We start from the raw sequence: 27,516 nt of genomic DNA, 5'->3' as shown, positions 1-27,516 counted from the left end.
TGTTCCAATCTTTTTCTTCAAATAAATCCAGTTTTCTCAGTTCTCCAACTCGCCTGCTTTAAGTGGTGCCTCCAACAATCTATATGAATCATGAAGATATAGCTTTATCACTTTCATTGTAGTCCCCATTTACAATACTGTCCATGCTGACAGCCAAGTTAGACTCTGGGCTTGCTGGGGACAGTCACATTCACAGGCAATCTCTTGACATTTATGTTCTTTCTTTGACCACTTATCAAACCTTGTCACTAGTTTCACTTTTTCTGTGGTTGTGTTGCATACCACAGGTTCAGCTTTACTTTGTTGCAAATCTTAATAAAACTAGTTTATCCGTCATGTGAAAAGTTGTTAAATACTGTGCAAACTAATTTCAATGTGGGTGCAATGTGGGTGCTGTTGATTGGTAAATTGAGTATACTTTCAGCAATGAGAACCATATTGTTGGACCTGGCCATTTCAACAGGGTCATCCCTAAGCTTTTTTCTTTCCTCCTACTTTTTGCTGAATTTGTTTGTGCTGGCCTAAAGAGTCTGTGCACTTTACCAATGCTAACCAGTGCTAAAGTGCTTGTGCTCTCTCCTCTGAACACAGTAGTACTGGCTTATCCCAAATCGCTATATTTAATTTACTTATAAGCCCCCAGTAAAGTGCACTACATGTGTCCACGGCCTGTAACGTAAGTGCTACTAGGGAACCTGTAGCACTGGTTGTGCCACCCACTTAAGTAGTCATGTAACCATACCTCAGGCCTGCCATTTCTGAACCTGTGTGTGCTGTTAACTGCCAAGTCGACCTGGCAAAATAACCCTTTTGTCAGTCCCAAACTGGCCTTTTTAATACATATACATATAAGTCACTCTTAGGATAGGCCCTGGAGAGGCCAGAGTGCAGTGTGTAATGTATCTATGGAGGAGGACATGTACTTTTACATTTTGCATCTCCTTTTAGACAGTTGGCATTTTCTTGCCATGGCCATTTGGTGCCTGCAGCCTCTCTCTAGTCACAGGACTGGGTGTAATTAGCAGCTGGACTTTGTGTATTCCCCCTAGACAGCGAGACAGAATGGGAGCTTAGGTGTGATTTGATCGACCATCCTGGATGGATGGGAGAGAGGAGCTGGACTCAGCCTCACTTACACCTGACTTGGCTGTGACCGGTCCCTAGACAAAGGGCTGAATACCCAGCGTAGTTATTCTGGAACCAGGGCAGGGAGGGGAGGACATCTGTGCACTTCAAAGGCATGTCTTTGAAGTCTCCCCCACTTTAAACGCACAACTGGTTATAAGAACTTGACGTCAGACACCACCATTTCAGTACACTTCCGGACCTGTGGATACTCTGCCAATAAGAAGGACTGCGATGTTGCTGAAGGCCTGACGCTCTGCTGGACTCCAGCTTAGCTGTGCTGGTCAGCTGCCTGCTGCCCTCTGCCTGAGTTTGAACGACTGGACCTGCATCACTTCAACCCAGAATGACTCCAATTGCTAATTCACTGGCATCCTGATCTGAAGTCTTAGGGATATAAAAGACATCCAACCACCCTGTTTCTGCACCGGAACTCTGCCATCTGTGAGTCTACCATGTCAAATGGTGCCACCCCAGTACTGGACCATTGGAAGTGGGCCTATGGTGCTTACCAGTAGAACCAATGCATCCTCTCTGCTGAGTGACACATGCCTGAGCAGAACTGATGCATTTCCTCTGCTGAGCAGTGCATCCTCAAGCAGAAATGATGCACGATCCTGCTGTGTAGATTGGACCTTTCTCAAAACACTTGCACCAATACTGCATGCCCACATCTTGGGTTTGACTCATCGCCTTCAGAACCACCCCTTGCAATACTTTTCCTGGTGCAAACTCCTTGCATCTTCCGTTGATAGCAGTCTCGATGATGACACCTAAATTCTTTGGCACAGCTTCACTGCTCATCTGACATGACGCATCGCTTTGACTGTGCACTGCATCCTCAATACCCGACTTCACATCATAAGTCCATCTACAGGATCCTTGACGTCAACACAACAGGACCTCAGACAGCGGCTTTGCTGCATCTAGGAAACAACTCATCAACTTGGTTGTGTGACGCTTCTTCCACACAGACCCATGCAATGCTCCGGAACTAGGATTTAAGATATTTTATTAAGTGGGCCTTACTGGGTCCTTGCAACTGGCCTCAGCTCCATCTTGGTCAGCCTGAACCTATGATTTTGTTCCAGTCTAGCACAACCAAATATCCCTGATAGCACTTTGTGCTTCTTGGCACTATTTTTTACCTAAAACCTTGAAAATCAATAGCTTTGGATCTACTCATTGGATTTCTCTTGTTTTGTTCTACCTTTATTTATTAAATTTGGATCTATTAACTAAACTGGTGTTTTTGTGTGGTGTTTTCACAGTTTTGCACAAATACTTTACAGCCTGCCTCCAAGCTAAGCTTGACTGCTCTGTGCCAAGCTACCAGAAGGTGAGCAAAGATTAATTTAGGGTTTGCCCTTTCTTTGCCCTGACTTAGACTGTGGTTGCTGCTTGACCAGGGCTCATATCCTAGTCAGCCAACAACCAAAATTCTAACACATGTTTAAGCCCAAATGCTGTTGTGATGAAAATGGTATCTGTGGCTTGCATTGGGAAAGACCTAGGAACTTCTATGAGCCTTCTACTTTGTAGGTAGAGCATCTAATCACTTGTAGCCTTCTGTTGCTACCCGTCTATCCTAGCTACGTCCTAATATATACTCTACTTGAGGTATGGTTGGATTTGAAAGAGCACTCCTGTTCTGCACCCACATATTTTCCCTTCCTGTGCCACTCGTGGCCTTTTCTCATTCTTTACACCGTCCTGGCTCTGACCCTCTTTAGTTTTCCTCCCTCCCATCTTCCCTCTTTTAATAAGTATTCCAATTCCAAAAATGTTGTTGAGTTGCATTATGTTTTATAGCCACACACACTGAGATTCGGCATAAGGATCAGTATAAGCCAGGAGAATGCTCCTCAACAGTGGCTCCAACTGAAGAATATCATTCACGAAGTACTGGTGCAACTTCTGAATATGAAATTTTAGTTAAAGTTTCAGGGGATGGATCTAGATTATGGATTAGGAGCAGGAGAAGGATATAACATTTTAATTCTTATGACCCGGGCATTACCATATCTCATGCAACGAAAAGAGCAGATCAGTACATAAGCTCTCAAAATGTCCATCTGCTCCTGGATGATATGCAATGGTCTCCGTTAAAGTGTCACTTAACTCAGTGAGATGAGGAGGCAGCAAGAGGGCAATACATTAAAGAGCTTCTGCTCTGGTAAAGCAAAAGACGGTACAGAATCCATTGGTGAAGATGTCTTTCAATGTTTCACTAACTCTGTGATATGTGTGTGGCAGACCTATAATTCTATTAAGCTCAGGAACCACCTAGGATTCAGTACACCCTACTTTAGCACTGAATATGAGTTTATGCTCTTGAGTGAAATATGTTCACTGTACTTCCAATAACTGTTAGCTGATCATAGAAGCCCCCTTTCACCATTTCAAGCACAGCTGTCTCCCTTTTATCTCCATAATCTCATCACAGATATGAATTGTATGATGTACATTTCTTTCCCATACCAGTAACTTTTATGCGCTTCAATTATTTCCTTTGTCTTACTACTTACTGATCTCTGCATTAAACATAAAGGTTAATAAAACATATATGCCTACTCTATTGTAGTGTTAATTTAATTTTTTCATTATTTTCTTTTCTTTAAGATGGACCAGATGACCCTGTGATTAACATTCAGCCCTTTGCCATCAGTGAAACTGGCTTTGCGGCTAATGAGCAAGAGGAAGTCATCATGACCTGCCTGGCATCTTCAAATCCACCCTGTCAGTATATATGGTTCTATAACAACTCTCAAATCTATTCTGGGCAGATGTATGTGATTTCAAAGATCTCAAGAAGCCAGACAGGCACCTACACCTGCCTCGCACAGAACTCACACCTGAATACCCGCACCCAACTTACCATCAGCCTTACAGTCTACTGTAAGTATGACATTCCTCAGTGTTTTGTATTGCACTGCTGCTATTGCCACCTGGGTTTCCCTTTTCCAATTTCCATTCCTTTCTTTATCTCATTTTTCCCTGCTTTTTCCACTAGAAATATGCTTACCAGATCCTTACAAGCATCAATGGAAGAAACAAATAAGGAGTCTAAAGAACGCAATAAAAGCACATAAATAAAAAGAATGAAGGAGAAATTCGGAATGCTGGAAGAGAAATCTAGCTACATTTTTTGAAGGAAGTTATGAAGTTGTATCACCAGTGGGAGATTTCCTTTCCATCAGTCTGATGGTTCCATATTACACCCCCAGTGACATGGAGAAGACTATTTTCCGGGCAGATATTTTCGAAGGACACTATTGCATTCATTACCTTTCAAGTCCTTGGTGTAAAGGGTGTAAACGGTTGGGACATGCAGGCAGTAACAGGGTAACATATCGAAAACTTCTGATGTAGAAAGATTAAGCACAGAAGAAATGAGGCAGATTTTAAAACAAACATTTGTCCTGGCAAATAATAATATAAGATCATCAAAGCTGAGTTCATTGGGTACGGCATGACATTTGGTAATCAGATACACTGATGTAAGCCACTTACTAAGGCAACTTTACATTTGTTTCGATTTACAGGTATGATTCCCTGGAACCTTGTGTTTTATAGATTTCGTATCTGCTGTGATTCTCACAGCCCTTAAACACGAAGGTTCATAGGAATTTACCAGATGAAATTGATCAAGTGGCTGAACTAATTATTTGGAGTTTGCTTAAATGTATCTATTCATAAAGGCCCAAAGAATCTGATTTTTAATTGATATTGTGAGATACTATGCTTCGGCCCATCTCACTTCAACTGAGACTATCTCTTGCATTTTTAGGCTACTAGCAGGTAATGGATAAAATATTTACATTTGTAAAGGCATGGAATTGGAAAACATTTTACCAGGTAGGGTCAAACATCACCTTGGCTTGTTTTTGGTTTATCATGAACTTCAAGATGATGTGTACTGAAACGGATAACTAGTATTTCTTGGAGTGTTAATGAAATAGGTGACAATCTCTAACATGATTGTGATTTCATCAATTATTCTGTACTTCTATTGCGTAATTGTTCCCTACCGTTAACTGTTTGGTATCACCATTATCAGTTTCTGCTATAAATATTGCTAAGGCAGTTCTAGCTAGATGGTTTCTGTGAAGTACAGTCTTATAGTGATAATGTAGTCAAGTATAGTTGTTCTTGAAATTAGCTTGTCACATTGTGAGTGTTAGAATTGAGCTCTGGTGTTATACCATTAGGGTCTGATTAAAAATGATATGGATAGTCGACTTCATCAATCCTTAACTAACTTAAGAAAACTTCAGATTAATTAAGGGCTTTATCGTTCTGTGTCCATTGCTCATTCAAGGTAGAGCTGAATTACATTGGCATGACATTAGGAAACGTTCATGAAACCCTTTAATAGTTAATGCTGGAGTATAGTGCCGGGATGGGCTCCCCAATCTGAATCTGTAGGAATATTAAGCAACAGGAATTGATAATTGTGACAAAACATGAATAATCTTCTGGTAATCTTAGCCTGGGTAGCTAAACATTTTGCTCAACATTTTCACCAGCCACCAAAATTCTCTCATAGCACCAAATGAGCTGTTTACGTCTGTCTTCCTAATTAGTCAGCCTCTCTGTTGGAGTGCTGCCTTCATTCTGTGGCATGGCTTTAATCCTGGATGATAAAGTGTTCCACTCAAATTACATTTGCAAGCATCTAGTCACATTAAACTACAGAATTGTATTTTGTGATGAAGGGAATATTGGGCAATAATATGTAGTTTTCAGGAAATACAGGTCATACTTTCTGGTGAAGAGCTAAAAAAGAATTGTATTGGGTATAATTGGTATGCCTAATTTGATAATACAATGTACTGTGACATGACTATCAAGAAAATCTGTTTTATGTTATTTCTTGTATTTAGGTTTAAAATAGATTTTGTTTGACTGATTAGTGATGTAATATTTTGCAATGTGTTTTTCAGTATTGAGTGAGATGTCATTCTGGTGCAAATATTTCTCCTAGTAGTGTGTTTGATTTATGCTACATTGGACCAGATGTTGTGTTTATTAATTGAACAAATGCACATAACCTCTTCAATATTGAAGTGTGATATGCAAATAGTTCACCATTTTCGGTTCTTTTATGATTTTTACAGGTTTCTTTAGTTTTAGTTACTCGGATGACTTGACTTGAATAGTTTTAATAGGTTTTTACACTATACATGTGGTAAAATTTGTTTGTAGTTCATTTAAAATTCATGTATTTTAGGCTTCATAACTGGAGTCTATTTTATCCCGTTCAATTTTAATTTTTAAAATTCTTCAAATTAATTATGTTTGCGTGTAGTGTTTTGGAGTTGAAATCAACAATAACTTTTCAGTGAGTTTTTGAACAATTGTTATATGATTCATTTGAATATATCAGCAAAATTGCAGGTTTAGTATTGAGGTCAGGTGTTGTTCTATTCTCTGTTTTTTCATGTAAATAACATGGTATGATCATATTTGTTTCAATGTGAGTGCAAAACATGATATCCAAGCGGTTCCCTCTTTATTAAAAATGTGTTTCATAGGAAATGAAAAACACTGTGCACCAATCCTAAACTTCTTATGAATTGTATGGTTGTGTGGATAGGAAGTTATAGGCTTATGTTTGCAGACCTATGAAAGCCATACATTTCAGAATTTCATAGTGAAACCCTCTTCCATAAATAGCTACAAAAAGAGTAGCTCTATGGCAAACATATCCTTATATCTGTGCACCTAAAATTCCTTTTTTATCATGAATGAGTAAGTGTAATCCTAATTGTAGTATGTCTCTACATAGCTTACCACTGCCGATAGTCACTCCACTCAATTATTTATAACCATCAGAGTCATATACCTAAGTGAACACTATTGATGTCAATCACCTTAACACTGACCTGTACACTAACCCTGAAGATAACTCTAACACTATCTCTAACAATAACATCTTTCCAAACACCACTTATAATGTCACCCTCATCCAGACTCTTTGCTTCGGCCTACCGTAACATTAATCTGAACCCAACACTTGGTTGGCAGTCGGCGATAATGTGGCGGTACGCCACATAGTGACATTTTCAGGTTGGCTGAAGCCAACCTGCCAATGTACCACTCCGACTGCCACAGCGGTAACAACTGCTGAGCTGGAGATATCTATCTCCAGCCCGGCGGCCGCCATTGTGCCACCTGCAGGATTATGACCCCGCCTACCGCCAAGGTTTTCGTGGCGGTTGTAACGCCACAAAAACCATGTCAGTAGGCCATATCAGTGACAGGTAATTCCTTCCCTGTCACTGATAGGGGTCTCCCTCCCCACCTCTCAAGTTACCAGCCCCGCCCACCCCCCTACCTCTTCATACTCCCCCAACATCCACGCCCCCTTCACACACACCCATGCATACGTAAACACATTCACACATACGTACACGCATGCATACATCCAATCACAGACACATCCACACACACTTCAAACATACACGTAGACACGCATTCACATTTCACAACATACATGCACTCATACGTCCGTACATGCACACACGCATTCAACACTCAACACACACCCGCATTTACGCACACACATACATTCACACACCCCCACACACAACACCCCGCACCCCTCCCCCTGTTGAAGACCCAACTTATGTGGCTCCAGGGGGTCATCTGGCAGGAGATGGGACGGGGCGCTGCTACCGCCAGCAGAACACCGCCAGGCCATATTATTTGTCATGATGCGGCTGGCGGCGGTCTACTGGTGTGGCGCTGCTGGTGGTAGCAGCGCCACCTTACCGCCATCCGCCGATATGGCCACAGCCAGATTTCTACCCTTCTTGTGGCAGGAATCCGGTTGTGGTCATAAAATGGCGGACAGCTGGTATCCACGGCGACGGTCCTTTGGTGGCCGTCACTGCGGAGGTAGCTGGTCTTTACCGCCAACGTAGAAATGAGGGCCTTAACCTTTCAACCTAAACCAAAGTTTAATCTCAGCACTATATCTAACAACAAATCTAAACCCAGGCCTACCCCTTAAATATGTAAACCTAACCTAAAACTCTCCCCATTGAAACTACCATAGCACTTACCTTAACCCCTTATCGTAGTGGTATAAATATCATGTCATATAGATGAACTGGATCGTTTGTAGTGGCTTGTATCGATGTAAAGGTTCAGATTTTATGGTAAGTTGATATAATGGATTCTTTTTTGTGGCAGTGTTCCTCATAAAAACGTTAGTGGTTTCTCGAAAATCCATGGTACTTATATTAAGAAAAATAGCCGTTTCCAGATTGGTGTTTATTGGTTCAAAGCTTCCAGAAGAACTGAATGTTTAATACAGATGCAAATTATAAACTCATTATACTGTTCTCTGCATGCCTATTCAGAGGACTTAAATTCCAGAAGGCCAGGTAATTACCCCTGGAGTTTCCTAGATGTGAAGGAAAATGACAAAGGCACTTATACCTGTGTCACTTACCATCTTATTCTTTACATCCAGTTATTTTAGTAAAGTTAGATTGTAATTCAGTATAGATAAGAGAGTGATTAGATAAGTGATTACCAATAATGGTGCTGTGGGCTGTGAATTTATTTACGTTTGAACATTCCTTTTATTGGGGTTGCTGTGGTACTTTTCCGATCTTAATGTTCATCTTCACTCATTTGTTTCTGTTAAAATTAACACGAGAAGTACTGAAAGAAAGTAGCTTTCAGAAAGGAAAGCAAACTAATAATATCTGTGTTATAAAGTGGAAAGGTTTGGTAGAATCCAATGGACCCTTGAGGTTTTTGGGAAATATAAAAGTTTAGGATGGGAAATGGTACAAAGAGGTAGAATTCAATGTCCTATGTGATGAATGTGATTACATGCTGAAACATTTCAAACTGTTGTGTTTGATAATGAGATGGGTCAAGTAGCTTAATTAAGTTGGTAACAAAAAGTAAAGATGGACTGTGAATGTGATGGAAAGCTTGGAAAAAATGTAAAGCACAATGCTGCAATAGTGTGAAACATCTCATAATAATAAATAATGTGGTTTGCCGAAAATTATGCTGTCTAAAATGTTCCTTCTTTTTGACGGGATCATATTTTGCAGATAGAATTTATGAAACAATCTTATGGTTTCTCACGGAACTGCAGACATTAATGTATGCTTTCTAAAAAAAAACCTCCCAAATAGAAAAATAAAAAAGTTACGTTAACACCATACTTAGAAATTTGTTTTTGAAAAGCAAAAATGTTTGCTTAGTAGCTGCAAGAAACATAACGGCATACGGCATACATATACTTCCTTCAAAGAAGCTTCCAAGCGGTGGTTTCTATGAAGGCACAGATAGCTTTCCCAGGCAGGAAAAGGTTTCTGAACATGGTTAGCTGCAGTCCAACAAAGCAGTGGAGAATATGGTACCATGTCCCGGGTGGAACGGAGTACAGCACATCAAACATTCAATAAATTCAAGAGTATTTTGTTTGTGAATGTCTGTCTGTCCATCCATATGCTTGAGTGGCAAATCATTCAAATTGAATAAACTGAACTCTCAAGAGCTGAGAGCCTATTATTCTGAATGAACTAAACAACAATTAGACGAAATAGGCAGGTACTGGGATATGATGATAGGTGCAACTATAGAAAGCAAAGAGGCAGTCCTTTAAACTAATCTCATATTTAAGAAGTATGATGGGTAGAGACGAGAGATTAACAGAGTTCTAGGATTAAATATATTTTTAAATGATTATAGGATACAAAAAAACCATTTTATGTCCCTAAAGTGTTAATTTCTTTTGCCATTCTATCCAAAAGGAATGAAAGATCTTGTGATCTGAATTACCTGCCCATGGTATCCCCGTAGATCAGGTGCCCAGGGTTTGCATTTTTGCACACATACCAGCTAGGGTATCCTGACATACATATTTGCTGAAGTATTGCCATGTGCACATTGTTTGTAGTCAAAACAATATCTATAATCCAATATTTCAAATTAACATAATGCAGGATTCACTCCTATATATACAAATATAGAATTGATTTACAATAAATACCATGTATGTGTAAACATTACTCAAATATTTTAACAGTTGCAAAATTGTCTTAAAATCTTCCTTTAGAATGTATTACTAATCTATGTTGCCTTTCAGATACCTTAATAGACTGCAATTAAGGAAGCCATTCTTCCATTTTTACTAATGTTTAATACATAATCTAAAGACAACAATGCATTTGCATGTCTGCATTTTTTTTTAAACGGAAAAATATAGAAAGTATACCTTTTTTAGTGACTCTACATGCTTTCAATCATGACTGCTGGGTAAATATATTTGCGGAGTGATATAATCCTATTGCTCTGTCTGTTCATCAACATATTGTGTATGCCGGCACATAATTCTAAAACCTTTTTTAACGCTGTGCTTTGTTAATTTTAAGTTTTAGCAACAATAAATACCTGTTGCATTGGAATTCTATTCTATGACTTAGTATATAGCATTGCTTTTGTTGATGGTAAGTTGTTACCTGTCTACCAAGTGTTGCACTTAGAGACTTAGAAGATTGAGAATGTAATAGAAAATAGTTAAATCAGAGCAACCTTACAAAACAAGCCTCAGTGCTTCAATATTCTTTTCGGGTCAATGTCCTTTCCCCATTGTATTTCCTGTTAACCTATGCTCTGCTTCCCGATTGTGTTATCCCATGTAACATCACTGTGGATGTATCAGGTCAATGGCAGAGAAGGCACTTAAGGAGTTGGCATCTGGAATATCTAGGCGGCCATGTCACTCCTTTGAGCAGTCATATTAGCAGGGTGTCCAAGCACATTGCTGTCTCTGCCACTCCCTTTTGTCTGTTAATTTTCCTGATATTCACTGTCCCTGCTTCTGGCCAACATTTTCTACCCATCAATCAGCCAACTATAGCAGGGCATTGTGTTTTCTTCTATGACTATGCAATTTGACTAGCAGCAAATGTGAGCTCAATGAACTTACATTGGAGTTTTTCATGTTTGGGGCAAAGCATTAGTACAAGCAGGCTTACTTTGGGTCCATTTAGCCATATATTGCTTTTTGGGTGATTAGTATGACTGTGTTTTCCCTAAAAGTTCCCATGCGCTGAGCTATCCCAAACCATGTGAAATAACCAGAGTCTTCCATTCCACATCTAAAGCAAGTGGCGCCCTGTTGGCGCGGGTGGAGATATTTCAGCCATTTCAAGGTCAGGTAAGTTGGTAAAGGAAGTAGAGATGTTTGTATTTGAAGCGGACATTCCTTGATACTTAAAATATGAGTATCCTAACTTTGACTCATTCAGCATCAGACAGGGGCATCTGCACATCTCCTTCCCTGCACAGTTTTAGGTCTTCCCAAAAGTGTGAACACAGGTCTGTTGATTGCTCTGTAGAGTCACATGTTTGCCCTACATTCTCATCCATTTGTCAATATGGCCTTCAATGTTTAGTCCATTAATGATTCCCACCCTTTGGGTTCCCAAGTCATACAAATTCTGTTCACTAGTTAGCTGTGGTATAGAGAGTGCACTACTGGTATATTGTCAGCCAATCAAAAGTCTTCAACTGTCATTAGGACACTTTGCCAACATGAAGGATTTTCACCAGCCCAGGTTCTCTCCTGAAATCCCACAAAGAATGGGCAATAACCAAAGCAGTATTTCTGGGGCACAGCTCACATTCAGTATTCTTGAAATGATAGGCCCAGCATTTCCTCACTGCTGGCACTATTTCATGGCACATCACCCCATATTCTTGTTGCAACAAATGTTGATGCTAGAGTCTTTGTTAAGTAATTTATTTCTCTCCAGGGAAGGGGCAGGGTACTTCCAGACACCTTGTCACACATTGCATGTGTGACACAATAATAGTTTACTAGAACAGGGGCAATCAACCCCTCTTCTGTTATGGGAGATTTCAGTTTGGTTAGGGTGACACATTTTCTTTCTCTTTTCCATATTAAGCCTTGCAATCAAATATCTGTGTCACAAAAAAACTTTGCAGGTAGGGCCAATAGGATTTTTGCAAAATTTGTAAGCAGTCTTAGGGGAAGGACCATCTTGACTACCACATCACTCCCCTTAACTGATATCACAATGTTTTTCTCCAGATTTTCACTACTGAAAACAGCAAATATTACCTTCCCATAATTGTGGTCAATTATCACATTCGCCTCAATATAGATGTGGACACCCAGATACTCAATGGTGTTTAGAGCCCACTGAATGACTGCATAGTCATGTATCTTGGGGCTTGTGTTCAGAAGCAGCTTGCGACGTGTGGTTGGGCGGGGACTGTGCTCAGGGGAGAGGGGTAAAGAAAAAATAATAATAAAAAAAAAAAGAAATTACCTGACTGCGCGGCAGCTGCCACCGCCGCCACCGCCGCCACCACCACTGCGCAGCTCCTCTTTTCTTTGCTGCAAGTACAGGCTCCGAGCCAGCCCTGTGGCCAATCTAATCACTGCTATCATACTGCTGGCAGCATGACAGCAGGGTCCAGATTGGTCAGAGCGCCCAGGGAGGGTGCTTCTTGGCAGACTGGGAGAGTCTGCCTACTTTCTCCAACCAGAGCTTAGCACGCATGTATGTTTGGCCAGCCGAGATGGCCGGCCAAACATACATGCATGTTGTGTGTTTGCGAGTGCTCAGCACTCCCCCTCTCTTGTCATCACGGCCCGTGGCCCCGCCCCTTCTACAATACAACCATAATAAACTAAATTTATTATCGTTGTATTGTAGAAGTTTGCCAGCTGCTGCTGCTGGCGGGAGTGGCGCTCCTCCACCCAAACAGAGGAGACACCCCTGCTTATGTTGCAGCAGTTCTTAGACGGGTAAAGGCAGGACTTAGCACTATTTGGTGGAGCTGTTACAGCCGTCCAAGTGTATTGGATATCAGCATGAATGGTCAGACCTCTGATTTCAGATGAGGCACACATATGACTATCTCATCAGCAGAAAGGGTGAAATGGGACAGCATTATGCCTCAGCGTTCTGGTGATCTACGCACCCACAAAGCCAACAGTTGCATTACCAGCATGAAACTCATGGTTTAATTTCTTAAAGATGAGTTCAATTTGTTTAGAATGGGTTATGTTAGTATTGGGTTCATTGATTTAAAGTAGGTTACTTTATTATGAAAAAGGGCAGAGTACACAAATATAGCAAAGAGAGCAGATTTGATATATGTATGTAAGCTTAATAACAATAGTAAATAAAAGGTAGCACATATTATGCAGTTATGCAAGAATGAATAATGAGTATATCAAAACAACTTTAATCAGAGTAAGGTTGACAGACGTAATAGGATGCAGAAACATTTAAATAGTCAGTTGACTTGTATCCACTCTTTTTCAGTCTTATTGGAACACTAAATTATATAAATATTTGGAGGATAGGAGAGTGTTTTAGTGGTACAAGGACCACAAACGTATGTATTTAATGGGATGTGAATTCTGTCCATTAGTAAGAACCCAGAGCTTTATGTCACCTAAAATGCAAGTATTTATCTATTTGAGACCATTACTCTATAAATAAAAATTGAAACGTTGACTCCAATTAATCAAAGATTGTGATTAGCATTTTCAATAATAAAAATAATGGTAATTTTATTAAGGAAATACACCTGATTAAAGTTTATTACGATCCCTACATGTTTAAATGACAACTAAGCAAGAGTTTAATCAATAACGTGCAATTACATTTACAATATCCACTATATTTGAAACGTAACTTAAGCGAGTACGTGTGTGTCGTATATTTGTATCAGTCAGGGTGCGAGTGGCAGTTTCTTAAGTCTTCCATACAGAAGTGACCGATTGGCTACAATTGATGGTGACTTTCACTTGGGTTTGAGGGTTAGAAGGGCAATGTGTTCCATACAGGCAATATGGTGCTGCATCCCCAGCACTGTTTTACTGTTGTTTTCTGGCATAAAAAATAACAGACACACTGCTCTGTGCTGTTAATGTGTTTTATTGTGGTGAAAAAAAAACTGCCAAAGCGTTTCAGCCATAGACGAACTTTCTCAAGACAGGAAGGGTTACTCCCCTAACTTCCTTTACACTCAGGAGGAGGCAGTAGATAGAAACACAATTCTAAAATGTACTCATTGTCACGAGGCGCATCCCATTGTAACTTCTTTCTAAACGTTCTTTTATATACTCACATATTGACTTCACGCTTAATCACTATGACTAAGCAGTCATTATATCCACAAATATTTAATTGCATCCATTTTCATTTCAATAGTTATTTACATCCTGCATTTTGATTATATGTTCGATTGCAAAGAATAGTAATAGATTCTTAATATTTTTTGTTCCACTCTGAAATTTTGTTAACTGGGTATGTGTTGTCCTGATGTTTTATCGCTCGCTAATGTTCATGAATTTGCTTTGATAGAGAAAACATAGGGGAATATTTAAGAAAAGTGGCGCTGCACACAGTACAGCACCACTTTTTTTGTGCCCTTTGACGCCTCCCTACCACCACCATGAGTGTGCCGTATTTCCATGATGCAGGGTAGGGGGCAATAGCATCATTTTTGTCACGCTATTGATGTACTCTGCAGGAGCAGCACCAACATTTTTGGTTCTACTCCTGCAGAGTACAAAGGGGCCCATTGTAAACAATGGTGTGCCCTCTTTTAACGCCTGCTCAAAGCAGGCGTTAAAAGTGCCGAAAACAATGACGCAAGGAAATCTGTTAGATTTCCGTGCGCTATTTTTTTGGCCCCCTTAACGGGGAACGCCCCCTTTGCATACATTATGCCTTATGCCTGGTGCAGACATAATATAGCGCAAAGGGTTACAAAGTGCTGCAATGCATTCACTGCGCCACTTTGTAAATATGGTGTGGGGATTTTGGCCATCTAACGAAACATTAGCATAAAAAAAATTACGCTAATGTGTGGGAACGTGGCGCTAGGGGCTCTTAAATATGACTCATAGTGCTTGCAACAGGCCTTTTTTAACATGGGCACTTAAGAATATAGGTTGCAAATGGTGTGTTACGTGATATTTTGATTGCCCTCCCATAGGGGCATATTTATTCCCTGTTTGCACCGAATTAGCGTTGTTTGTTTTTACTCTAATTCGGTGCAAAACTAACTCCATATTTATACTTTGGCACTAGACCTGTCTAGTGCCAAATTTATGGAGTTAAAGTAAATTTTGGGACTTGGAAACCTACCATGCCTTAATGAGATGCAAGGTAGGCGTCCCCCGTGCAAAAAATGACTCTATGGCCTTAATGCCATATTTATACTCCTGTGCAAAAATGGTGCACGGGAGGGAGGAGGGGTCAAAAATGTTTGCAAAGTTTGCTTTGCCCCATTTTTTAATGCCTGGGTCAGGGCAGGCATTAGGGGACCTGTGGGCTTATTTTCACGGTGGAACACCATGGAGTAAGCCCACAGGTGCCCTCCCCAGGCCCCAGGGACACCCCCACCCACCCCACACCAGAGGGACAGCACAGGATGGGGGACCCCATCTGAGGTAAGTACAGGTAAGTATTTTATTTTTAAAGTGCCATAGAGAGCCCTTAAATGGGCCCCCATACATGGCACAGGGTGCAATGACCATGCCCAGGGGACCCTGGTCCCCTGTGCTGGCCATTGGGGTGGTGGGCATGACTCCTGTCTTTTCTAAGACATGAGTCATGTGGTATGGATGGTTTTGCGTCAGAAAAAGATTTTAGGCAGGTTAGATTCATTTTCTTTTACTCTAACCTGCCTAACGTACTTTTTTGATGCAAAACCCCCTTCTTCCATACCGCCAGCCCCACCCAACTGACGTCATTTCTTTTTACACTAGCCTACCCTTCTGCACTGGCTACCACCATTCCATAAATATGGTGCCCGGCTGGTGCACAGAAATGGTGCAAGCCGGTGCTAAACTTTTAGCTGCAAAACTGCATTATGCAGTTTTGCCCCAAAAAGTATAAATCAGGGCCTTAATATCTTAGCCCAAAAAGTATAAATAAGGGCCTTAATATCTTAGTATGCGACCTTGCTTACTCTTTCGTTGATGTATCATTCTTGCATGCTTTATCTATGACAAACATGAAAAATAATTGTTCTCATGTACCTGTGTTTTATTAGTCATCTGCTTTTGCATGATGCTGTGTACTAACATGCATCTTCTTGTCATTGAATGCCTATATTATTTCTTGTGCCTGGCCTATCTCTTCTTTTAGATCACACTAATCCTTCATATACTTCAATTACACTTCACGGGATTTTCAGCTGTTTAGTTTCTTCGTTGTAATTATTGGAGAAAGCAACCATTGTAGGAAGTTCCTGTTTTATTTCCAGTTTATTTTTTTTAAATAATTAAGTGTATTCTATCTTCACTCATTATATCATATGTGAAGCTCAAGTTCAGATCACTGTGATTGCTCCTATCAATATATCCCTTTACCACTTATTACATTGTGCTCTATATAATAAACAAATCATCCACATACCTGGGCCTTCGACACAGATGTTCCATACATAAGTCATTGGCCTCCTTTCATGTCGCATTCTTCTTCCACAAACCCATGAGAACATTTGTATAGCGCTGAGCAAAGCGACTGCCAGTTTCAAAACACATAGGTCATTATTATAAAATATAAGGCCCCTGCTGAATATATTATGTGTTTTGTGATTTCAACGTGAGAATGACTACATAAAGTAATCACTCTGCACCATGACAGGCAGGGAAAATATCTGGGCTTACTCTTTTCTCAACACACACCTTTATTTTCAGGAATACACTACGATATGGAGCTTGACAGTTTCCACTGTTTGCTGCTGGGAGCGGGTATGGTGCCCAAAAATATGGAAAGGTCTGCTTAGGAGTGGAGTTAGTGGGATCCAGTTGGAGACACAAACACTGATGAGTATTGAGAATATGCACTGGTGTCCCAAACAGTGCTTAATTTGTTAAGATAGACGTTAAAGGGCCCTCATCAGGAGGCCACTGCAGCTTGTACCACCCATTGCCTGTGCCAGCTCTGCCATTGACAGTATCAACATACCTACTAACCATCACACTCCTACAAGTATGGCAATTTAGAGTATTCCACACCCCAGAAGCTTTAAGAATGGTTTTGGTGGCAGGCACCGGTTATTTTTAATGTATATTGAAATAATAACCATGTCATACATGCAGGTGTTGAACATTAAGTGCTGGTAGCCAAACAGAAAAGGTCTGCGCTAGAAAGTTAATGAAGACAAAGTAAGGATTCAAGACCAAAGATGGATAGATAGAAAGAAGAAAGAAAGAAAAGGAGGAGAAAGAGTGAATATAAGGAAGGAAGGACATTTGAAAGGGAATATAGAAGAAAAGATTAAAGGCTGGCTGGAAGGGAGAAAGTAAGGAGAGATGAAGGTGAAAGGACAAATGGCTGGATACATGGATATATTGAAGGGTGGATGAATGAAACAATGGAAATAGACATAAGACTGGATGAATAGATAGAAAGGTGGAAGGATGGATGGTAGGAAGATGAAAGAGGGAAAGGAACTCTTCTAATGAGGGTCGGGATTGGTCCTTTTGTGCACTCAGTGTCAATAGGAGTATGATTCAAGTAGGGGTATTTTTAATTTTCTGGCTACTCCCTTGTCACCAAGACTGAGGCCACCAAAAAGCTGGCCTATACCTGGGTGACAAATGCTTATTTGGCATCAGCTTTTGGTGCTGACAGGGAGCAAAGCAAGGTTTGCAAGGAAAGGTCCCAGGCAGCCATGTCTTCTGTTGGTTTTTGGTGGTGGTGAGGGCTTCATGCTGACTGGTGACCCTCCTATGTAGGGTTTGCAACCTGCCACTGTAACATCTTGAATAATATGGTGGCAGCTCTACCCGACAGTTCCCTCTTTGCCCAACTTATGTGAATGGCCTACAACTTTTTGTGGCATCTAAATGCTTATCATTATTAATTGCTTGTTCTGACTGAAGCTGGCAATAAAAATTTACTTCATGTAAAGGTCTAAAAATATCAATTTAATGATAAGAAAAATTATATCTGCAATGCATTTGTGGTAAAACTAACGCTATGGGTGAATTTAATTTAATCTCTCCACAATGTCTACTTTTAAGTTAATTATATTCAAGCTTCACCTCAGATGGTCCAAAATAGATGCATTAAAATCTTTAAAATGTAGAGTATTAGATATTTTCAATGCATGATTTTGTAATCTTCTGCTTTACTTTGAATTGACCAGGACACAGTGTATGAATTTGCATTGTAACAGCTACATTGTCTTGGTATTAAAACGCATTGAGGACGTGTCGCTTTGGGGTGTAGTTCTATATAGTTCGTTTAATTTCCATACACATAACATAGTCGAATTAGCAATAGTGTCACTCTATTTTGTATTGGCCTCCCAATAGTGCATTTTACTTAAATACCATTGCAAATTGACCAGCATACACCTTCACTTTGTCTTCACTGTTTGGGAACCAAAACGGGTCACACGAGGAACACGTTGTGGGAGTCATTATGGAATGACCCATATTGGTGTCGGGGTCACCACTTCAGTACACTTGCAATGATCGATTCTCCATAAGAAAATATGATCAATGAGTTTTGTTGATGACACTCACGTTACCTATATTGACATAGGTAATGATATGATATAGAACATAATTTTATGTCAATGGAAATAGACATTCTGTCTAACTCCATGCACATAATTCTGTAAAAAATGCCTCTCCTGCTTTCACCCTGAATCACTGATGCAGATTTACCAAAATTCAAGTGGAGTGACTTCACACCTTTTTTGACATCACAGAAAGCGACATAATTTCAATTTTGAACATTGTTGCATCACAGAAAGTGACATTACATGACTTTAGATAATACCACAGAAAGTGACATCATGTGACTTCACATTAAAAACAACTTGTGAGGGTTTCTTCAACAAAGGCACGTTTCGTGCCGATGTCTAACGAATAACTTTGATTGAATTTATTAGCGATTACAGTAAGTGGACAGCTGTGAATTCTGAAACTCCCTGCTCCCTCTTCTGAATGTGATTTTGGTGAAAATTTATTTTTCTCCTCTGATTCAATTATGATATAAAAATATAAAGAGAATACAGTGTGAAAGAATAGTCCTACTGAAAACGATCAGTTAAATAAGCCTGTTTATCAATCCAGTGGAATTTGGTATGTAGGTGAAGTGTGACAGCATTTTGTTCAGAAAAAAAGCAAGCCTGTCCATGAGTTTCGCAGAAGTTGGTACAGCTGTTCTAAGACGACACTGTTTTTATCTTTTTTTTATTTATTTTTTTAGAAAAATGCATTTCTGTTTGGTACATATAAAGTACCAGAAATACATTACACTTGCTGGTCTAGAGGGACAAGACAAAGTGGGTATTTGTAAAAACAAGCATGTCAACCTTATGGTGAAAAATATTGTCACAGATTGCAGAGGGCGTTGTCCCACTATGGTCAGTTGTGGAGGGTGACCCCTGGTAGCAGCCATTTTGTCTGGGCCGTTTCAAGGAGCCAGTGTTTGTGGTGGGCGGTCTACTGGGCTTTCACATGCTTGGATTAGTAAACCCTACTCCCTATAAAAAGAGGGCTGATGTGCGGACACCCACCTGATGCTGAGTGAAAGATGCTGTTAGTGGCATTTTAAGTGTTCTAAGTGGACCTTTAATTTAGTGTGTTTTTCAATCTATTTTAAGATGTTTGGTAGGATTTTGCTCTTCTCTTAACATTTTTGGGATTTTTTGTAGGCACTTTCCCCAGTCAGTTGCAATGGAAAAAACGCACATTAGCAGCCATTTTGGCTGAGCATTTTCAAGGAGCCGGTGTTTCTGGTGGGAGTTCCAGTGTGCCTTTATGTGACTGGAGTTATTAAGTCTGACTTCTTAAAAAATGATGACTGATGCATGGATGCACAGTGGACACACGCAATGGGCATGCCACCAGTGCACCAAAGGCATGAGAAAAGCAAGCCTGTCTGCGCCTGGATGGCACCAACGGCCAGGGACTCTCAGTTTTTCCAGGTATGGCCACTGGCACACTTCATCTCAATCGCTCGTCCTCTGTCCCACGATGTTAACAGATTGTTGTAATTTAGTGAATGCTGGGAAAGGAGGAAGTCAAATATAAGTCTTGTCATTTCTTCTTGAGTCCAGCGATTAAGCACAGCTCTAGTTTAAGCAAGGGGGAGGTCAAATAAGCTGTTTGTGTTTAGTTTAAATTGCAAGTCTCTGGTTTGTCGCTAATCAGAGGTCTTTGATTTCATTACTGACCAGGCTCCTGATGCTGTCTTGGCTTAATGAACATGCCACCCCGGAAGCTGCCTTGGCACTACCAGCTGGTTATAATATTAAAAGATGTGATGGAAATTCTGGCAAGGGGACGGATTGCTATATCTTTTAAAGAAGTATGGGCCATATGTATGAACACTTTTTCCCATAGACACAGAATGGGTAAAAACCTTTGCTACATCTGGCCCTATATTCTTGCTTGATGGAGCAATCAATATCCCTGACTGCAAGAGTGCTATGTTCCTGACTGGGGTTAATAAAACGTCACTTTTTCTGCAGTACTTGTGGATAGATCCCCGGCCATGAGAAGAAATTTCAGGAAGCGTTTGTATTAAAACACTGCTTGTATTAAAATTAGCAAACTTTAACGGAATTGGAGATCTGAACTAGCCTTTGGATGCTGATAATTTGGCCCATATTTTAAATCTAAATTGCGGCGTGGAAGCGATTCAGCCTACTCAACTAGTTAAAGACCCCACGCATGTGGCCGGTCACCTGTTGGGTCCAGTGATTTCAAGTCTGCCTCATCTAGATGTTCTAACACCTATTCCTGTGACATGGGCTGACCACTATGCTGTTCCTACAGACATGGTAGTGCAATTTTCATCCCACCAAATAAGGGGCAAACCACTTGCTTGTAGCCAATGATATAAACTGAATGACATCAATTTCAATATTGTGCTACAGGGCAGTGTTCCAAAGGTTAACGCTGATGTTGATTGTGCAGTATCACATCAATTCCTAGATAATTTTGGGGCTTCATTTATTGATGGTGGTTAAGCAGAAGGACAAGCCCTAAGTCCCCTGGTTTAATAAACAGCTAATTGTAGAAAAAAATTAACGCTGTGAGGAGCTTGAGCGTATGTGTAGGAAAACGTATGCTACTAATGCCACAAAGACTTATCGATCCACCAGTAAACCTATCATAAAATGATTTAAAAGGTGAACTCTAATTATTATGCGGCCAAAATTGAGGGGCGTCAGAATCTGGCTGAAGATATTTATGCAATTGTGTGTGGTCTAATAACAAACAACCATGGATCACTCTCCTTTTATTGATGTGTCAAAAGAAAAAAGTAGGCCGCTCCTGGATTCTTTTGTAAAAAAAGGACATTTATTCCAGGAAAAACATAATGGATGGGCCGTTATGACTTACCCAAGTGGAATTGAAGCTCCCCGAGCACTTACCTAGGAGGGTTTGAACCCCTGGACTTAGAAAATTTGAAAAACCTTATATCAAAGGTAAAAACTGGATCACCCCTTGACTCAGTGAGGATGGACATTTTAATAAGGCAAGGATCTGATCATGTTACATTATTCCTTAGTCTGCTAAATCTCTCAGTCTCGTCTGTGGAGGAGTCACAGGATTGGAAACATGCAAGTTATTCCTCTCTTTAAAAAACTTACCCTAGATCACACCTTGCCTGAAAATTAAAAGTCAATCTCTCTTTTGCCTTTTCTGGCAAAAGTTTCAGAGCAATGGAAATAGCCAACTGAAAAACTATTTGAAGGAACATCAACTGCTCCATCCTTTTCAGAATGGCTTTAGGCCGGCTCTTAGAACTGAGACGGCTTTGCTGAAGGTGACCCTGGAGGTTTATCAGTTGGTGGTTGAGAGGGGGGAGTGCTCTGCCACTTTAATTTTACTAGATCTAGCACAGCCTTTGACACTGTATCTGGTAAGTTACTCTTGGTCAGATTAAATGAGATTCGGATAGGCACTGGCTTGGCTCTCCTCTTTTTTGAAGGATCACTGCTTTCAGGTGATGTCCTCACCATTTGTCTCCAATAAGTGTCAATTTGAATTTGGGGTCTCTCTAAGTTTGACTCTAAGCCCCATGCTTTTCAGCATCTATGTTGGGTCACTAGCAGACATTGTGTAATCCTTTGGGTTGTCCTTATTATCTTATGCTGATGACACCCAACTTATTTTGTCATTATCATCTCTGAAGGAGAGAGGACCCATCCTGTTCAAGAACTGCATGTCATCTGTGGCACAAAGGATGCACTCAAACTTCTTGAAGTTAAATGCCAATAAAACATAGGGCCATATTTACAAGTGGCTTGCACCGCTGTTGCATCACCTTTTTTGATGCAGGCTCCAGGTCCATATCTACAAGGCCATGCAAAGACACTTTGCCTGGCTTTACATTACCTTGTAGATATGGGATAAGGCAACACAGCACACAATGCTGCATTGCCTTACTCTGCATTGAAGGGGCGTTCCATGGATGTTGTGGTGGGTGTTCCTATGCAACACCCTTGGATTTTGACACATTCCCAGATTTACAATGATTTGTAAACCTGGGGGTGCATCAAAAGCCTATGTCTCACAAGGAGAAGCGTAAGGGAGGGGCAATGAGGAGAAATACCTTTGTTTCTCCTCGTTTTTACCAAGAGGAAAACGTTTCTTATGATTGTTTTTGTGTAGGTAGGTGTCCCTTCCTACACCAAATCAACCATCCCCGCAAAGCAGGCATTTGGCCCCATGGTGCAATGGTGCCTCTCTTGGTGCATGTCAGCCCACTGCACGTCAGTGCAGGGAAAAATTACAGGAATGTGCTTTATGTTGTAGATACCCCACGTCCATGCCCTTTTCTTTGATGCAGGGCAGTGCAGCAAGAAGGCTTGTGGCACTGCCCTGAGTCGAAAGATTGTAAATATGCCCCATGGATTCTAACAATGGGCAAACACTTGCTGGAGTAGGTCCTCATGGGTGGTAAACTCCCTGAGCCCAAACTAGTGGTTAAGAATGTGGGAGTCTGGGGCTGGTATCCCACTGCTTTGGGCTGCTAGGAAGCCTGAAAAAAATTCTAGGATCTTTTCTCCATCAGTTTAGATGATCGTACAGGCCTAAATCATTTCATGTCCAAACTACTATTACATTCTCTATCTGAACTTCACTAGGTCTGCTAAAAAAGAAATTGCAGTTTATTCCACAATTGGCAGAAAGGCTGCTCTGTCACTTGCCAATATCTCACAAAGGCCCAGATTTATACTTCTTGCCGCAAAACTGCGTTTGTGCAGTTTTGCGGTAAAAGGTATAGTGCTGGCTTGCACCATTCCACAGCATCAGCCGGGCGTCATATTAAAGGAATGGCGGAAGCCGGCACTAAACTTGGGCTAGCGTCTTCAAAAAAGATGCTAGCCAGGTGGGGGTGGCGGTAGGGAAGGAGGGGGTTGTGCGTCAAAAAATTACGCTAGCCTGGTTAGAGGCAAAAAAAGTGCCTCTAACCAGTCTAGTGCCATTTCCTGGTGCACAATCACCAAAAACATGACTCCTGTCTTAGTAAAGACAGGAGTCATGCCCACCACCCCAATGGCCAGCACAGGGGACAAGTGTCCCCTGGGCATGCCCATTGCACCCTGTGCCATGCCCCCGATGACAAAAAAAAAATCATTACCTGGGATGAGGATCCCCATACTCAGGTGTTCCTCTGGTGGGGGTATTCCTAGGGCTTTGGAGGGCACCTGTGGACCCATTTCCATGGTGTTGAACCATGGAAATTGATACACAGGTCCCCTAACGCCTGGTCTGACCCAGGCGTTAAATAATGGTGCAAAGAAATCTTTGAATCATTATTTAGCCCCTCCTTCCACCCGTGCATCATTTTAGTTATGGGGATATTACCATTTTTTAGATTGGAATGCCTACCTTGCATTTCGTTGACTCAAGGTATGAGCACGTATCAAAAGAAAGGTGCAAACTCCTATATTTTGATGTTAGACGTGTCTAACGTCAAAATATATATATGGAGTTAGGTTGGCACCAAATTTGCATAACAAGATGATGCAAATTCGGCGCAGGAGAAGTCTAAATATGGGCCCAAGTGTCAAATCAGCTCCACAATCTACATTGGCTTTCAATAGAGAAACAAATTCTATTTAAGGCGTTATGCATGACTCATTGACTCTGTAACAAAGTGGGTGCGTATAGCGTGTTTGCTCTGCTTCAGCCGTACCTCCTCACCAGGTATGGTGGATCTCAATTTGGTGGTGATTCCCCAAGGTAGGTCTTTTCATGTGTTAACGCCTAGCTTACAAAGCAAGCTTCAGATCCCCATACGGAACATTTCAAACCATTTTAATACCAGGAATCAGGTTAGGGTCTGGCTGTTTTAGCTGTAAGTTTTGCTTTCTTCAGGTTATTCATCAGGCGTGCTTGGAATCCCTATAAATTAGTGTAACCTAACATATATGGAGCACATGTTTCCATTTTTTTGATGTGCCACAGCATAGCACTATCATAAACAAATTGGAAACAGAAGACATTTTATGCCCAAGATGAGTAAAAGCTGCTACGGTTAATGAAAAAACTATTATGTAAGCGAGTACACCTATTAACAAGAAAAGAACACAGTTTAGTATAACACCTGGAATTGCCTTTGGTGTTTGTTTCAACCTGGAAAACACAGAAAACCTTCTCATTTTGAAACAGCACGCAGTATTGTTTAGAGCACTTGGGGACAAATGCAGAAAAACATGCTAGACAAGGTCTGGAAGAGCTGGGCCAGGGATACCAAGAGGAAACCTGCCAATACGAGTAAACTTCGGGTAGTCATAAGATCTCAGGCTGTACTAAGTTGGCACCATTTTTTCAAAGAAATACAGTGGATTTAGGGCACCAGCCAATTGAAATAGAAATTTGGGACTTGGAAAGAAAGATATGGAGATAACTAGAGTAGTTAGGGCAAATATATATTTTATGTAGTTTACATTTTATGAAATAGGCAACTGAGACGGAAAGAGGCAATTAGGGAACTGTTGGTTACACCCAAGCAAAACGTTAATATCCCACTTAATGTATTGACATCTTAGGCTGTATACAACTTCATAGTTCCGTGGAATAATTATACCTAGACATCATGACTGCTCAAGTGAGTAGCTGGTATTCTGAATATTCAAAGACATGTCTCTATTTCAACTGAATTAAGTTGCCATACCTGATTACAAGTATGATATTCTTCTACAATGATGTACTATCAAATGTTAATACCAATGAATCTAATTTAAAGCACTTTACTTTGTGCTGTGATCATTTAAAGAAGAAACCACACAACTCTGACTTTCTGTGAAGCTTCATTGCTGATAGTTCTATAATTATAGCAAACATCGAGGGCAATAACTGGGCAACCCTGTTTAATTCTATGCCCGACATATTTTGCAGTTGGAGCAAGCTATAATGATTGGTCATTAAGTATTTGCATGTCAAAAATACATACAGTTCAGCAAAGCCTGTAATCATTGCCAGGCTTTAAAAAAGGCTTTTTATGTGTATACTAACCAAAAAAATCATCTCAAGTCTTGTTGTCAGGCACTTTTCCTTATAAATAATGCAATTGGTCCCAGTCAACCAGTCTGTAGTATCAATGTGAAATCGAGTTTCAGTCTTTGAGGCCAACAAAAAGTCACACAGTGGCTGTCTCTAAAAGCTGAAGTTCTGGCATCAATGCATCAGGCACACTGATAACCTATGTACATTTAATTGCTGAAATCACGCTTCAAGGACATAATGAAGTTGACCAGAAATTTCAGAAAGCTAAAAAAGCAGTGGTAAATTGTGGTTCTACCATGCATGATGCAAGGAAATATGAGGTCCATGAGTTGATTTGAGAAAATAAAAATAGGCCAATAGGCCATAATAGAACTTAATACCCAGATCTACCACTATTAGCAAAGAAAAACATGTGGACCCATTGAGGCAGACTGTAAATTCGAAGACCAAGTAGGACTCAAGTCCCTCATCCATGTAGCACAGTTGTGGGAAAAATACTTAGGGTACTATCAACACATATTTACTCAGTGTAAGGCTGACCATTAACCCCCCGCCATAGCTAGAATTCAGTGGGGACATTTATGTTTCTACATCAAGCTTTTGCAACAAAAACTGCTAGGAATAGACAAACGTGTCATAAGTAGCAGTAAAACATGACAAAGCATAACTCTGATTTTCAGAAAACAGCAAATACTGCTCCCACCAAAGTCCAACACGGCACCACAAACAGAACACCCAATATCACATGCAGCACAACCACAATATACCACCACTAATATCACATCTTACACCACATCTTATCAGACAAACACAACACTAAAAGAGAACATGTTAAATAAGACAAACTACAGGAACCAATTAAACACATCTCTAACATTCAGCAGAATTCTCCAATCACCGAACTCACCACTCCAAACTTTCCCCAATATACTAATTAAACCCCTTTGTATGGACAAATAAATACGGCAGCGGTAGGTTGAAGAAGATGACTGAAGATAGGAAAAGAAAGCAAGAGATAAAACGCTGAACAACAGCCCTGAAACAGCTCATGCCCACAGCAGCAAGGACCCAAAAGCCAGAAACTGTGACTCCTAGAAGCCATGAAGGGGACCACGGGGATTGGGGCCACGTGGAGGAAGACCCATCCAGTCCCTACAACCACAGATGAAGGTGAACCACAGGTAAACCTAATGACCACTTCACAGACGATCCACACAAAACAAGTGCAATTTCCTCTCGGGCATAAATATTAAGCTACACCCCCTTCTTCTAACCCCGGATTTGAGGCTGTAAATCCAGGGTTACAAGCAGGAGGTATAGCTTGATGTTTATGCACAAGAGGGACTTGTTTTCTTTTGTGACTTTCCTGTCCCTTGTCGATGTTGAAGGGTGACTCTGGGCTATTTCATGCTTCACAGACGATGACTCACTAGAGTGACGCAATTTTTTCATGTCTCTTTGAACGATACAGTCATTAGCCATGAGCTTTAAGAGATGTCAACAATCAATTGGCCTACCCAAACACCTGTCTTATCAGACAAATGCAACTTTATACCTAGAACATTAATCATATAATATATAAAAATAAAAAAATGAAGGAAGGTGGAATGCGCCACGGCTCCTAATTTGCCTAAAGGACAGCCACCGTATTATTTGGAATGCCTGAGCTACATCTTTACTGGAGATTGAATATAGCTGAATTGCTACACATTTTACATGCATTCACTAAGACTAATACTGGGGTGCTCAACATAAATCCTGGAGGGCTCGATCCATGCCATGTTTTCAGAATAACTACTGCGTGTAACTTTTGTTTATTGTATGCAAATTTGTTATACCAGTTTACTGACAATCTGAAATGGACA

At 40.6% G+C, this 27,516-nt stretch overlaps 1 protein-coding gene across 1 annotated transcript in view; it reads left to right on the top strand.

Annotated features, from left to right (window-relative positions):
* VSIG10L2 (V-set and immunoglobulin domain containing 10 like 2) overlaps positions 1-27,516 on the top strand; it is a 254,873-nt gene that overhangs the window by 41,012 nt on the left and 186,345 nt on the right. Inside the window, exon 4 of the mRNA XM_069221495.1 lies at positions 3,748-4,023. Coding sequence (XP_069077596.1) covers positions 3,748-4,023 — 276 coding nt within the window. The remainder of the gene's footprint in view (positions 1-3,747; positions 4,024-27,516) is intronic.

This window comes from Pleurodeles waltl, chromosome 3_1, assembly GCF_031143425.1.
Source record: "Pleurodeles waltl isolate 20211129_DDA chromosome 3_1, aPleWal1.hap1.20221129, whole genome shotgun sequence".
Classification (NCBI taxonomy): Eukaryota; Metazoa; Chordata; class Amphibia; order Caudata; family Salamandridae; genus Pleurodeles; species Pleurodeles waltl.
This window is presented reverse-complemented; position numbering and strand designations above follow the sequence as displayed.